The sequence below is a fragment of the Vidua chalybeata genome, chromosome 7, assembly GCF_026979565.1.
Source record: "Vidua chalybeata isolate OUT-0048 chromosome 7, bVidCha1 merged haplotype, whole genome shotgun sequence".
In the NCBI taxonomy this organism is placed as follows: Eukaryota; Metazoa; Chordata; class Aves; order Passeriformes; family Viduidae; genus Vidua; species Vidua chalybeata.
Window position 1 is genome coordinate 704,511 of NC_071536.1, and position 13,964 is coordinate 718,474.

A 13,964-nucleotide genomic window follows, 5' to 3' on the forward strand; every position below is an offset into this window, starting at 1 on the left:
TGGCCTTCTGGCTTTTCTCTGCTTTTAACACATCTATCATCTTCCAAGGGTCAGAAAACCCTGGTCTGAGTTTTGTGAAGACGATATGGAGAAGTCAGAGGTGTTTAAACATTTCCTCCCTCACAGAGGAAAATGCTGTCTTGAGTGTTGGACGTTCTGTCCCAGATGTTAATTCCCAACACTAAATTCTGCCACCCCTGTTTGAAATCCTGACTGTGGGATATCGCAGTGTGCTGGAGGATGCCAAGGGGTTTTGGGTGTGGTTCCTTCAGGAAGGCGTCACAGTAGGGATTGCACAGAGCAAGGCCCTGCCCACCCTGCTCTTTACCTGCACAGATCATCAAGGGCTCATGGTCAGCAGGGGTCTGAGGTGTTGGATTTTATCAGCCTGCACTGATCAGGAGAAGCTGTGGCTGCCCCATCCCTGGAAGTGTCCAAGGCCAGGTTGGACAGGGCTTGGAGCAACCTGGACAGTGGAAGGTGTCCCTGCCCATGGAAGGGGGGTGGAACAAGATGAGCACTAAGGTTCCCTCCAACCCAAACCATATTGTGATTCTGTGATACCCCTACAAGAAAGTGGGATTTTCTGGAGGCCCTGTGATGGGGGGAGGGGGGGCAGGGGTGGGGGGTGATGGAGACTTTCTCCTTTGCATTGGCTTGGTGGTGCCTGTGAACTTTCCACCCAGATGTTTCAGGGAGGGGGTGAGTTATGCCAGTGGGGCATCTTTGCACAGAGTTGTCGTTTCTGTTTGGTTTTGGACAGCTTGAACAAAACATTGCTATACCCCCCAAAAACAATTCTAGGAAGCAAAGCTTGCTTGTATGGGGCTTGTGCACCCAGCGAGCCCTAGGAATGCATGGCAGGAGGAGGAGGAGGACAAGGGCTGGCTTCAGCAAGCACAGAGCTAGCAATGTCCCCCAGCCCCTGCAGGGATTTGGGCTCTGCCCAAGCTCAGCTGAGCCTCCTGCCATCAGGGATAACATCCCTGATAGGATATCAGAGGCATGATTCCCTGGATCCCATCACCTGCTTTTCCAGCTCCTGTATGGAAGCTACGCTGGAGAGCAACATCCAGCCCAGAGCTCCATTTCCCTCCTCCTGTTCTGCTACATGTGCCGCCTCCTGTATGGGAGATGATCATGTTATTAAATTAATTCAATACACAGTGTTCAGATTTCCCCTAATTGGAAGGGAATTGCTCAAATTTTAGGATCTGTTGGTATTTGTGAGGTATCAGCAAACATAAATTCAAGAGCGCCAGCTGAGGCAATTGCTCCAACCTCTAAAAAATGGGAAAAGAGAAAAATTGGAGTGCGTATGTTTGCATCTGAGGAAAAGGAGTCTTCCTGCTCTTCTGGGCTTTCATTTTCCTTCCTATTCCTTGATTGCTGATTCCTGAGTTGCTTTTTCAGACATAGGGGATTCCTGATAGATTAAGGAAATTTCCCAGAATTTAATATATTTGAACCAAGGAAGAACCAGATTGCTCTGAGAACTGATGATGTCTCCTCCATGCACTTTTGCAAAGGCAGCTGCAATTAACAGGCCTATTTCTTGTGGAATGGGATCATCCTTTGGAAGGCCATTGTTCAGTTTTGGGGCAGATCTCCCCTTGCTGTGGTGCAAAAACTTTTGGCTGCTCCCCATGCATGGCGGGAGGATGCTCCAGTCCTCCACCTGTGGTTGCCCAGGTGTGATGCTTGGCAGAGCCTGGCTTGACTCATTGTGGAACTTCCTTTTTCGGGCCCAGCTTGACACTTCTGTCTCCTAAATCCATGTCTTTGACCTCTGTGGGGCTGCACCTACTTCGCACTGGGCTGGAGCTGGGCTCTGTATCTACTCTGTCTTTTGGGCCGCATGTAATGGTGTCCTCAGGGCTTTCAAGTGGCTGGACAAAGGAGCCATTCCAAAGCTGTGGTGAACAAGCAGAACACAATGGTGAAGAGGAAGGGGCTGAGATTGTTCTCTCTCCAGGCGGTGAATACTCTGAAATGCTCAAAATGGCATTCTGGGGGATAATTTTTCCCAGCCCTTTGTCCATGAAGAATGAGGGCTGTTGGGGGAGGCCTGTGCCCAGAGTAAATGCTTTGGATCTATTGTTGCCATGCCTTCCATTGAGCTCATGAGCCCCCTATAAAACACTTATCTTTCACTAGTATGATTAAGAAAAGGCCAATATAGCTTTCCTGCTCACTGGAGCATGAAGCGTGTTTAATTTAATAATGCTGATAAATCTTAAAGCCAGGAGCATTTGGCTAACACATGACCCACTTTTTCAATCAATTGGAAGCATTTACGTAACAGCCTGATGCAGGGCTCCTCCTGCAAGGGATGTGGAGCTGGGGATGGCAAACACCCTCCCTGCCTCAGGACCAGGACAAATGGCCTTAGACTGAAAGAAGGGAGGATTAGATGAGATTTTAGGAAGAAATTCTTCCCTGTGAGGGTGGCGAGGCCCTGGCACAGGGTGCCCAGAGAAGCTGTGTCCCTGGAAGTGTCCAAGGCCAGGTTGGACTCCAAGGCTTGGAGCAGCCTGGGATAGTAGAAGGTGTGTCTGCCCATGGCAGGGGAGTGGAATGGAATATCTTAAGTTCCCTTACAACCCAAACCGTTTTATGATTCTGTGATATCTCCGGTGCAGGAGTTTGTCTCCTGGCACATTGTGAGCACTGGAAATGCTGTCCTCCACCTATCAGCTTATTGACCCTTTTTGGCACTGCCTCCAATGCAGGAGTCAGCCTGGGGTTAACCAACACAGCTGGTTACTCTTTTCCTTCTTTGTACACCTCACAGTAGGCTTAGTCTTGAAAATTCCTGATCTTGCCTGTTACAGTGTCTCAGCCCATTCCTGTTACTTTATTCTACAATGTCGTCGCCTTTTTCCTTGGGAATATTCTCCTTCTCCCCACCCTTAAAAGCACCTTTTGGCTTGACATAGAACCAGATGGTTTGGGTTGGAGGGGACCTTAAAGCTCATCTTTGAGCTTCCACTATCCCAGGTTGCTCCAAGCCTTGTCCAACCTGGCCTTGGACACTGTCAGGGATGGGGAACCCACAACCACTCTGGCCAACCTACGCCAGTGAACCTGTTTTGGTGTTCGGCACATTTCATTTCTTATCCTTCTTGTGAGGATTCCATCTTTTCTTTAATTTGTAACATGCAGCAGCCTCAAGCCCCATGTTTGCATGTAGATCATAAGCAGCCTCATTCCCAGTGAGCAGCCAGCATCCTTTAGCTTTAGGGAGTTCTATCCCCCTGCAAACCACGTGAGTTTATCCATTTTGGGTTTCATAATAACCTCTAGGAAGAGGTTTTGCATCAAACCCATATCCCAGCCACGGTCTGTGCATTGCTGCTGTTTATTCATCCCGACTTGCATTAAAGCAGTACTTGAGAACTTGTTTATCTCCTGCTTTTTTTGCTCACTTAAGTCCCTGTCTGAGCAAAGGGAAATGCCAGATGCTTGTGAGCAGGATGAAAAAACTCTCATCTGATACAGACTGAGGGATTAAATAACGTGAGGGAGAATTGCTCTGTATCCCTCAGCATTGCACACAGAAGGATGCTGGCACCTCCCTCTGGGACAGGAGTGCTGTCCCCATGCAGTGGGCTGCAGGGACATTTCATATGCCATGTCCTCATGCAGAGATGCTCCTAAAGAGGCATCAGGAGTGAAAAATGAAGGATTTGTTGCCATTCTGTGTTTTTTATTTATTTCTCCCCACTGACTTAAAAACATCAGTGACCCTCTAGAGGGCAGAGGAGGAAAGAGAGAGAATGGAAAAGGAAAACGGCACAGTTTCCTTAGATATCTGTGACAGGAGTGGCTGGAAGTGATGTGGTCCACAGTCTGCCCAGCTGGGGAGCTCTCAGGTCAGGATGTGTGGCAATCAGGATGCCAGTTCTGTCCTTCCCATTCAGTGCTCCTGGAGTCAGATAGACAGTTCTTGATTACTGAAAAAGTGCCTTGTGGTTTTCTTGATGCTGGAAATGGTGAACTTTGGTTTGCTAGATAGGTGCTGTGGGTGCTTTAAAGCCCCACTGCAGCCACTGGCCCTTGGCCAGGCTGCTCATCTGATGCCCTGCTCCAGAGTTGTTTTTTAGCTACTCTGTGGGGTCTGTCCCACCCTGAGGAACTTGTTCTGAGAACAAACCTTTCTCTCTGTGTCCTCAGGTGATCCCACCAAGGTGCTGCCTGTGCCGGGGCTGCTCTCCCAGCTAACGCACGTCTCCTGTCCCCTGGTAGGAAATGGAGTCCAAGGTCTCCGAAGGCGGCCTCAACGTCACCCTCACCATCCGGCTGCTGATGCATGGCAAGGTAAGGGACTCCCACAGCGGGGGTGTCCACACAGGTCCCTCTCCCACCTGCCCAGCCCCACACACAGCTGTCCCAGCCCCGGGAATAGCTGTCCTGCCGGTGGGGACGGTAGCATGGTGCTCCTGCTCCCTCTCCTTCCTGCCCCTCAACCCCGTCCCCCTCCTGGGGATAATGTCCACCAGGTCTTCACTTCATTATGGGGTTGGGTTGGATTCTCATCATGTTTTCTAATGTTAGTTCCTCTCGTTTTGGCTTTTTCTCTGTGTAGGAAGTTGGAAGCATCATTGGGAAGGTAAGGATGCCTTTTAATGTACCTTTGATGCTGTTCCTGCACCTGTGGTATGGCAGATGCCATAGTCACCTCTTCCCTGTGATGTCCTGAAAAGTGTTGGGTGCCTGAGCTAGCTGCTGCATTTGTGAGCCAAAAATCAGGAGAGACACACAAAGGGGTCAAAAGACCATTCCCCTAAAAACCTCACCAACCACCAAACTGTTTCCAGCTGTTTCACTGAGTGATGGCTGGGAGTTTACAGTCATGTTGCTCTGGTGTTTTCATCAAATAACTTCATTAAGAGATACTAAAAATGTCACACAGATACATTTAAATTATATTTTAAGTAATTCTATAGCCCTGTCTCTGAGGCCAGAGGACTCCATTTACCATGTGCAAAAAAACTTCCTGAGTTGCTCTGGTATTTCCACAGTGTTTTGGAAAGTCCTGGCTATATAGGATCAGGCGTTTTTTTTGGGTGGTTTTAAAATAAAGGTTTATAGTGGCAAAGATTTGCAGCATGAACATGTTTTCCCTTGTAGGCTTGTGCCTTATTTTTCCATCAGCATGTCCAACTCCGGGAAGATGCACAGTTGTGAATTTTTATATATATATATTTAATGATTTACATGCTCAGCACTTCAGCTGACCATCATGTGGGGATGCAGGGCCAGGCATCACAGCTCCATGTTTTTAGCTACACATTGGCATGTATTAGGGAGATGCATTTTTGGTAAGATTGTTTTAAAGGTAGAAGTTGTGAATTTTCATTAATGGCTTGGTTTTCCCTCTTGTTTCAGAAAGGAGAGACTGTGAAGAAGATGCGTGAGGAGGTGAGCAGACTGCTCTGTGGATGATTGTAGGAGGAAAGGAGTGCAGAGTGGCCATAGCTGCACATTGCCCTGTGCGATACGTGCAGTAATTCCCAGGGTCAGGACAAGCAAGCCAGCTGTCCCCAGAGCTCTTTGGACCAGTTTTTTCCTTCACACTCAAACTCCTGTCACATTTTCCAGAGTCAAGTATTTAATGAAACATTGAAATTAAGTCACTTGTAAGATGCTTTGAGTTTGTCCAGGATCTTTGTGCCTGCAGCTCCCAGGGATTTGTCAGGACAGTGAGCAAAACTCTTCACAGGCAATGACCCCATGAGCTGGTCTTACCTCGATCCCATGGGTTTGCTTTGCAATAAAACATTGGAAATGCTTTCTAAGGTTGGGATAAGGCAGGACTGAAGTCACTGCAGAGGAGGGGTGGGAGTTTGGAACGTTAGCTAGAATGCTATGAGGCTGGCACAGGTGTCAGGCTGAGTGAGGACCCAACCTGATGTGGCTATTGGCTGTGGCTATTCCAGGACTCCTCTTCTCTTTCCAGAGTGGGGCAAGGATCAACATCTCGGAGGGGAACTGCCCTGAGCGGATTGTGACCATCACTGGCCCCACTGATGCCATCTTCAAGGCTTTTGCCATGATCGCCTACAAATTTGAGGAGGTAGGAAATGTGAGCCAGCCCATGACTGGGGACAGCAGTGCCTGGTTGGATTTGCCTAACTGGGACATGGTCTCAGCACAGAACCTTTCACACATCTCTAACTAGGGTGACTCTGGAGCACAGGTCTGATGGGGAGTGGCTCAGGGAGCTGGGGGACTCAGCCTGGAGAAAAGGAGGCTCAGGAGGGACCTTCTGACTCTCAACAACTGCTTGGAAGGAGAGTGTAGCCATTTAGGGGTTGGTCTTTTCTCCCAGGTAACAGGTGACTGGACGAGAGGAAATTACCTCAGTTTTGGGTTGGATATTAGGGAAGATTTCTTCTCTGGAAGGTTGGTCAGGCCTGGGAACAGGCTGCCCAGGGCAGCGATGGTCACCATTCCTGGAAGCGTTCAATAGGGAACACTTTAGTCACCTGACTGCAACGTGTGTAGATGTGCCACCTGGACACTGGAGGTGGCTCTGGTCAGGTACCAAGGGCTGACATGCTGCACTTTTCCTTCCCAAGGACATAACCAACTCCATGAGCAACAGCACCGCTACCAGCAAACCTCCGGTGACACTGCGGCTGGTGGTGCCAGCAAGTCAGTGCGGCTCCCTCATCGGCAAGGGGGGCTCCAAGATCAAGGAAATCCGAGAGGTAAGGCAGATTCCATTTCATTATTGCACTTCAGTGCAGCTCCTCAGAGCTGATCTGCAGCCAAGGAGGAGCTGCCTTGGAAAAGGGGATCCCTGTGCTGCATCATGCATCATGTTGCTTCCCAGGATGGTGTGGCTGATGTAGGAGCAGTATCCCACGGGATGCCATGTGCCGAGCCCTCGGGAGGTGCATGGTGTCAGAGCTGGAGCTGGCTCTGAGTGAAGGCATTCAGCTGTGGGATTTCTCCTTCCTCTCTTTTTCTGTCTCCAGTCCACAGGTGCTCAGGTCCAAGTGGCGGGGGACATGCTGCCCAACTCCACGGAGCGGGCGGTGACAATCTCGGGGACACCCGACGCAATTATCCAGTGTGTCAAACAGATCTGTGTGGTGATGCTGGAGGTACAGTCTGTAACAAAAGGGGTAAAGTACATACAGAAAAAAAAAATCACAGCTGGCCCCACTACAGCGCTGGGAGCTGTGGAGCGTGTCTCTCTCGTCCTCTTCACCACATGTTGTCGGACCACTCTCATTTCCTGGTACCTCTGCTGGAAATACACCCCACGTCTTTTGCCCACCATTGTCTGTAGTTTCTAGAGTCCCACACTGGAAGCCTGTCTGGTCAGGTGCCCCAGAGGTGGTTTGTGTCAGGGCAGAGGGGTGCCAGCAGGCTGGGACAGCCTGGCCTGGCATCCCAGCAGCACTCAGGGTGCCATGAGAAGGATATAGGGGCTACAGCCACTGCTCCAAGAACCTGGTCTCTGCCTCACAAGGACCACAACCAGGAGGAGGAGGCTAGAGCATCCCCTGCACTGGGGGAGCTGGAACTGGGAGCACAAGGCTATGTTCCAGTGAGGCACAGTGGGAATGGTAGTGAGGAAGGCTGGTGGAGAGCAGGGACTGTAGGGCACATGGATATATGTCCAGGGTGCCATTTTCTGGGATAAATGCTGACAAGCAAAGCTTAAAGATCTCTGCCATGGAGAAATGCTGATGTACCAGTTGCTGGAGATGACCTCAGCCACATGCCTCACGTCCACACCTGCCACCTCAGATGGTAGAAGCTCCAGGAGGAAAGCCCCTGGGACACAGGATGGTGACACATTCTACTCCTGGTGCATCCAAGAGACAGACAAAGCAGGACCGATGTAAGGCCCTCTGCCTAGCTGCACAGCCCTTTCATAGCAGAAAGGAGCACTTTTCCCACTGGAAAAGCTTCAGATGGGGATGGCAGGGCTTGGTGAAGGTGATGCAAAGCCAGATGGAAGCATCTTCAGCTTGGCAGCAGCACATCTCGGGAGGGATAGCCAGGAGCCACATTACCCATCCCTGCTGGCTGTGATGCTCAGGCAGCTGCACTGCTGCCAGAGGAATTTTGGATGACCAGGTCACAGACTGCAGCACCCGATGACTCCAGGTCACAGACTGCAGCAGAGATGAGCCTGAGGTGATGATTGCCAGGTGTATTAAAAAGTTTTTCTCACAAAGCAAGATGTGCTGCTCCTCTGTACAGATCAGCCATTGGAAGGAGAAAAACCCACAAGTCTTCTTGCAGTCTGAAATCTGGAAAGTGCCCTGTCTTTAACAGCTCACAGAGATGTTCCATATCACCTTTCAGTCTTAAACAGATAATCCCAGCTCGTCCCCTCCAAGATTTGTAATGCAATAAAAGAATGAGTGGGTTTGGAGATGTACTTTGATCAGCTTTCCCACAGACAGGTTCTTAGCAGCAAGATTTAGATAATGCTCCTTGCCTGCAAGTAGATATCCAAAGAATGTAGAGAAAAAAAAAATCCATGAGATAGAGTAATTTCTATTGCCTGTCCTTATATAGCAGTCACTGAGTTGTTTATTTTTGGGTAAAAAGCAGGAGGAGAGCTGAAATCTCTCCTAATCCCTAGAAACCTCCATGTTTCCTATAGCCTGTAACTTGTTCAGGAGAAAACCAGTAGGGAGAACCTGGGTGAGCAGCTCCTGAGCATCACACCAGTGACTCATTCACTGCAGTTCTGCTCAGACCTACCCAGGGACCCAACAGAGAGCAGCAAGACCACAGAATCATGGAATCACAGAATGTATGGGTTGGAAGGGACCATCAAAGCCATCTAATTCCAGCCCCTTCCATGTGCAAGGACACCTCTCAGATAATGCAGATCACAGGTGCCTTGCAGCACCCACATCGCAGCTCAGATGGCGATGGACTGCACCAAGGCCTGAAGGTGACCCTGTTCCAGTAGTGAGGAAGATGAGGGCAGCCAAAGACCTTGAGCATGGTGATGGGTTGCTTAGATGGGGTGTACCTCCCCATCTTGCTGCTTGAGGCTCTCCTCCGGGCGTTCTGAGGAGGGTTTCCAGAGCCTAGAGCAGGCAATGTGGTTTGCACAGAGCAGAGCAAAGCTGAGGGAGGCAGCGAAGGTCCAGGAGGCCATTTAGGGGCCCGTGCCTTGGCAAGGGATCTCCCATGCCCCAGGTTGTCCTTGTTGCCCTTGAAACCTCTCTTTCCCCCATGTGCTCTTGTCCAGAAATGCAGTGTTGCCTGGTACGGGTGTTGCTGTGGCGGCCCCAGGGGCCGTGCTCCATTAGGTGCTTTCTAACACTCTTTTTGCCACCATTTCAGGAAAGCTGTTCTAATGTTCTCTCTCCCTCTCCTTATCCCTTTTCCTAGTCCCCACCAAAAGGTGCCACCATTCCCTACCGCCCAAAGCCCGCCTCCACCCCTGTCATTTTTGCAGGTGGTCAGGTAAGAGCCGACCCGCTTGCAGCCTCCACTGCCAACCTGAGCCTTTTACTGCAGCACCAGCCGCTGCCCGTTAGTGCACTCAGGTTTCTTGCCTTCTGACTTGCATGGTGTCATCCCATCTATTGTGTGCCACGGCAGCTGGACTGAAAGCTCTTGGCTTAGCTCCTGTGATGGATGCTGGACAATCAGCAGAAGGGAAGAGCCAGCCTGGGTCGACAGGGTGTCATCTCCAGTCAGGGTGTCACACAAGGAAAGGCTGGAATTTACTTCACTAGACCCAAGTTCAGTATTTGTCAGTGGTTGAGAAGGAGAGGATTAGAAAAGCATTGATGAACAAGAGGCTGTCACTGCTCTCTGGCACCTCCAGCTCAATTAAAAGTACCTTTATGTAGCTGTAATTGATCCAAGGTAGGAAGGGTTTGTCACAGCTACTCCACTGCTCAGGGCAGCCACCATGGAAGAGGCGTGTGTCCCTCCCTGGTGCTCAGCTGGTTTGGGGTACTGCTTCCTCCTGTGGCAGAGTCTGCACTATATCACCCCCAGTGACACTGCAGCCTTGCAGACATCACGTGCTATTTCAGGCAGTGAGCTTTGGGGTGTTTTTTTCTTTGTGGGATAACCATCACACAGGTGAGCTGGAGGTTATTCTGAGAACAAAAATTAGCAGAAACAAGAGCAACTGAGCACACGGCTGTTTCTAAAGAGGGAACATGCACTGTTGCTTTCTCCACCTCATCTCCTCAGCTCACCTGATGACTGAGGGCCTGCCTGTAGATGCCACCTTGCTGAGGTGCATGACATCCAGCAGGGGATGTACCTTCCCAAGAGCTCCAGCACCACAGAACCACAGCTTATGCCACCCAGAGTAGCTCCACACAAGTTATTTAATTTCTCTCCATCCATAATAAATAGAAGGACAAACTAAGAACAGGAGCAAAGTCCAGAGCACAGACTATTTCAGGCTAAATTAGTCAGTCATCAGGATCAGGAGTGCGTCATTCCATCTGAGCAGCTGTCCTGGAAAAGAACTTCGAGTCCAGCTGCCTGGTCTATTCAAAAGGGAGAGTGAGATAGAGGCAGCAATTCTGCTGTGAATGGTTGGTTTCTTGGACAGAAGCAACTGTCTCTGAAGTGAGAGCTCTTCCCAGTGTTGGGAGCCCTTTGACTCTGCCCGGGGGTGGCACGGGGCGGGCGGGCCGAGGACAGCTGGTGACAGTGGTGACAGGTGTTTGGGGTGGGATGAGCCTCCAGGAGCTCAGCAGGCTGAGTGATGTAGCAGCCAACGACAGCTGCCAAAGGGACCAGACCTCAAAGGTCAGAGTTGAGTTGCATCTGTCCAAGACACCTTCCTGCCCTTGATTACCTTTTTTGACTCAGTGTTTCTAATCAAAAACCAATGGCCAAATTAAACCACTGGGACGGGCAACTCTTCAGCCTCTGTCATGTCCCCATTGTGCTGGGATGCTGGTGGGCACTGAGACAGCCATTTTCCCTTTTCCTCCTGCATGATTTTGGGGGTTTCCTTCACACAAAGCACTTTGCTCTTTGCAAACAATGCAGCAAATTTGCAGGCGGACCCAAGGTTTTTACCTTTCATTTTTCTTGGCAATCTTTACTCTCCCTTTTCAAAGTGTTCTCCATCTCTTTTGCCATTTCTTTCAGAATCATCTGAATAATGTGTCAACAAGTGAGATATATTTGGCTAGCTGGTTAAGTCCTAAATATTGGGCTCTCTAGTGTCTGGCTCTTCACCTATATTGGTGTTTATTTTGGGGTTATTTACAAACAAAAAGAGAAAGGATTGCTGCAAAGGATGGGAAAAACACACAAACCCACTTGCCTGGCAGATACTTGCATGGATTTATCAATTACAGCTGGTGAAAGGCATCACAGTGCAGGCAGCCCTCACCTCCATGCCTTTCCAATGCCCCAGCAGAGCACTGGATTATACTGGGTGGATGTAAAGTATCCACTGGGACTTGTGCACCTGGAAATATGGAGAGGCTCACGTAGCTGGTTTGCTTTTGGGATCATGCTTTGGGCAGTGATGTCAGCGTGCACCTGCTACACAGGTAGTTCTGGTTATCAGAGGGGCACTAAATACCATCCACTTTCAACCCCCGTGCAACTGATCCTTATTTTTTGTACAGCAAAGACCAGCTACAGCCTGATATTCCTGCTCCATGCAATGCTGGCACCTATAAAGAGCTGTTTCTTTCCTTCTGAAAAAGCCAAACCGAGCATGAGCCCTTGAAGTCAGGTAGCTCAGGATGCTCTAGGTTGGATGGGAGGTGGAACATCTCCCTCTTGCCCCAAGGATTTGGTGTCCCAGGGAATTTAATGTGGTACAGGAGGTCCCAACAGAGGGATGGAGTTCTCTCCTCATGTCCTGCCAGCCCTGGTAACATCTTTGTTTTTCCTTTACAGGCCTATACAATTCAGGGACAATATGCTATTCCACACCCAGATGTGAGTTTTGCCCTAATTTTTCTTATACCCTTTTCTGTCACCTGCATGCTACTGTCAATTCACATAATATTAATATTAGCCAATAATATTAATAGCGTAATTTCAAAGTAACTGGCTGTGTGTAGTATCTGTAATACCTCAAGTAGCCTTTTAACCTGTTAGCACTAAACTTTATTACTTCTGAGGACTTGGCCTGATGCTAAATTGTTTGCATTATTCAGTGCTATCCCTTTATTCTGAGAGAAACCTGTGCATTTTGTGCCTCAAAATGATCAAAACAAGAACAAAAAAAAAAAAAAGAAAAAAGAAAAAATAATACCTTCCCTTCTATTTTCCCCTTGTCTTTAAAGTGTTGGTAAGCCAAGGGCATATTTATCTGCTGAGTGCCTTGGTGAGGTGAGAAGAAGCCAGAGCTCTGGGAGTTTTGTGCTTGAAGCCTGGGCAGGGATGTGCCTTTCTGAGGGAGTGCTCCTTTGGGTGACATGGAAATTGGGCAAACCCCCCCACCGTGTCTCCCAGAGGGATGGGGAAGGTGTTAATGCTGAATCTCACCTTGCTGAGAGCCCCCAGACCAATGTGGTCACCCTGGGTTTGGTGGCTGTCTCACTGCTGTGGGTGGCAGGGCAGCATGGGGAGAGCCCTCACTTCACCTTGGGCTCCTTGGTACAGAGACGGGAGCTGCTCTGAGCTGCTCTGACTGAGGCTTGCTGATGCTGGGATCCCCTGGGCTCCAATGCCTGTGGGAGGTCAGGGAGCACTTTTGTGGGGGGACATGTAGGGATCAACAGCTGGAATGTGAGCACCTGAAATTACTAAGGGAAGTAGAAAATCAGTCTGTTTGAAGGATTTCTTTGAGGAAAGCAGTGAAGCTCAGCTTCTGAGGTGGTCATGGCTCTTAGAAAAGGCAGGAACTTTCTAAATGTGTTTCCCAAGGGGATAAAATACCCATCAGGTCCCATTGCAGAGGGTCCCTCCTGTTGTGAGGCAGGGGTCTGCAGTGGGGCTGAGAATGTGGCAGTGGGTGAAAAGCCTGCTCCAACCCCATGGGAAGGGGTTGATGCAGCTCAGCGTTCTCTTTTCCAGTGAGTGCATTGGGTACTAAATAATGGAATTACTTTTTCCATGGCTGAGAAGGTGGCAAGGCTGTTTGGTACCACAAATGCCTGCCCCGTATAGGAACATTTGGGAGCTGTAGGCTGGATTTTCATCCTAGGAGAAATAGTTGAACTGGAATTAGAGGAATCCAGGCTTTGGCTTTCCAAGTGACACCAGTATGTGTGTACTCTGAACAACCTGCTGTGTTAGTTGATAATTAATATTCCTAATTATGTACTCTTTTCTTTTGCTTCATAAGCAGAATACAACTAAATAACCTGTATAGTTAGGGTAGGTCAATGCAGTCTTTATCCCAGTTTTTCTTTGCAAGTTGTGCCAACAGCTTAGTGTTTTCCTTGTTCCTATATTCCTCTGATTGTCAGGATTAAAATACATTTGCTGACTGCACTCTGCCCCACTCCCAGCAAATTTCCTGAATAAAGGTGTTGGTACCGGGCTACTGACTCCATCCTTACTTTCAGGGTGTTCTTTCAATGATTGGTCATTTTAAGCTGCATTTCTGTGCAGAATCCAGTCTAGAATGTGCTTTTAGGGCATTTTAAACACGTTTTAGGTGTCTGTGTTTAGTGGCTGCCTTTTGCAGAGCAGGCAGAATTTTGAATGCCCGGCATGTTCTCCTGTCTTGATTTTCCAGGATTTCCAAGGGGCTGAAGGAAGAGAGCTGGAGAGGGACTTTGGACAAGGACCCAGAGTTACAGGACAGGGGGGAATGGCTTAACACTGACAGAGGGCAGGGTTAGATGGGATTCTGGGAAGAAAGCCTTCCCTGGACACCCTTATGAGCCATAGTTTCCCCTGGACACTAAAGGACAGGGGAAGCTATGGCTCAAAAGGAGCTTCGGCATTGCCTGGGTGTTTTTGGCTGTTTGGGATGTGATGGGCAGCTGTCTGCCATCCCAAATGCTGTGGGATCATAGAGTCAGAGA

The 13,964-nt window shown here is 49.3% G+C and overlaps 1 protein-coding gene across 11 annotated transcripts in view; it reads left to right on the top strand.

Moving 5' to 3' along the window:
• The window catches only part of PCBP3 (poly(rC) binding protein 3), a 56,443-nt gene that overhangs the window by 24,510 nt on the left and 17,969 nt on the right, over positions 1 to 13,964 (top strand). For 6 of the 11 annotated variants that reach the window (XM_053947790.1, XM_053947793.1, XM_053947791.1 and 3 more), the window contains 8 exons: positions 4,249 to 4,320; positions 4,589 to 4,612; positions 5,392 to 5,424; positions 5,963 to 6,079; positions 6,585 to 6,716; positions 6,987 to 7,115; positions 9,379 to 9,453; positions 11,881 to 11,922. In XM_053947790.1, the coding sequence (XP_053803765.1) occupies positions 4,249 to 4,320; positions 4,589 to 4,612; positions 5,392 to 5,424; positions 5,963 to 6,079; positions 6,585 to 6,716; positions 6,987 to 7,115; positions 9,379 to 9,453; positions 11,881 to 11,922 (624 nt within the window). Of the gene's footprint in view, positions 1 to 4,176; positions 4,321 to 4,588; positions 4,613 to 5,391; positions 5,425 to 5,962; positions 6,080 to 6,584; positions 6,717 to 6,986; positions 7,116 to 9,378; positions 9,454 to 11,880; positions 11,923 to 13,964 lie in introns of all 11 variants that reach the window. The other 5 variants (XM_053947796.1, XM_053947795.1, XM_053947797.1 and 2 more) reach the window with 1 other exon arrangement.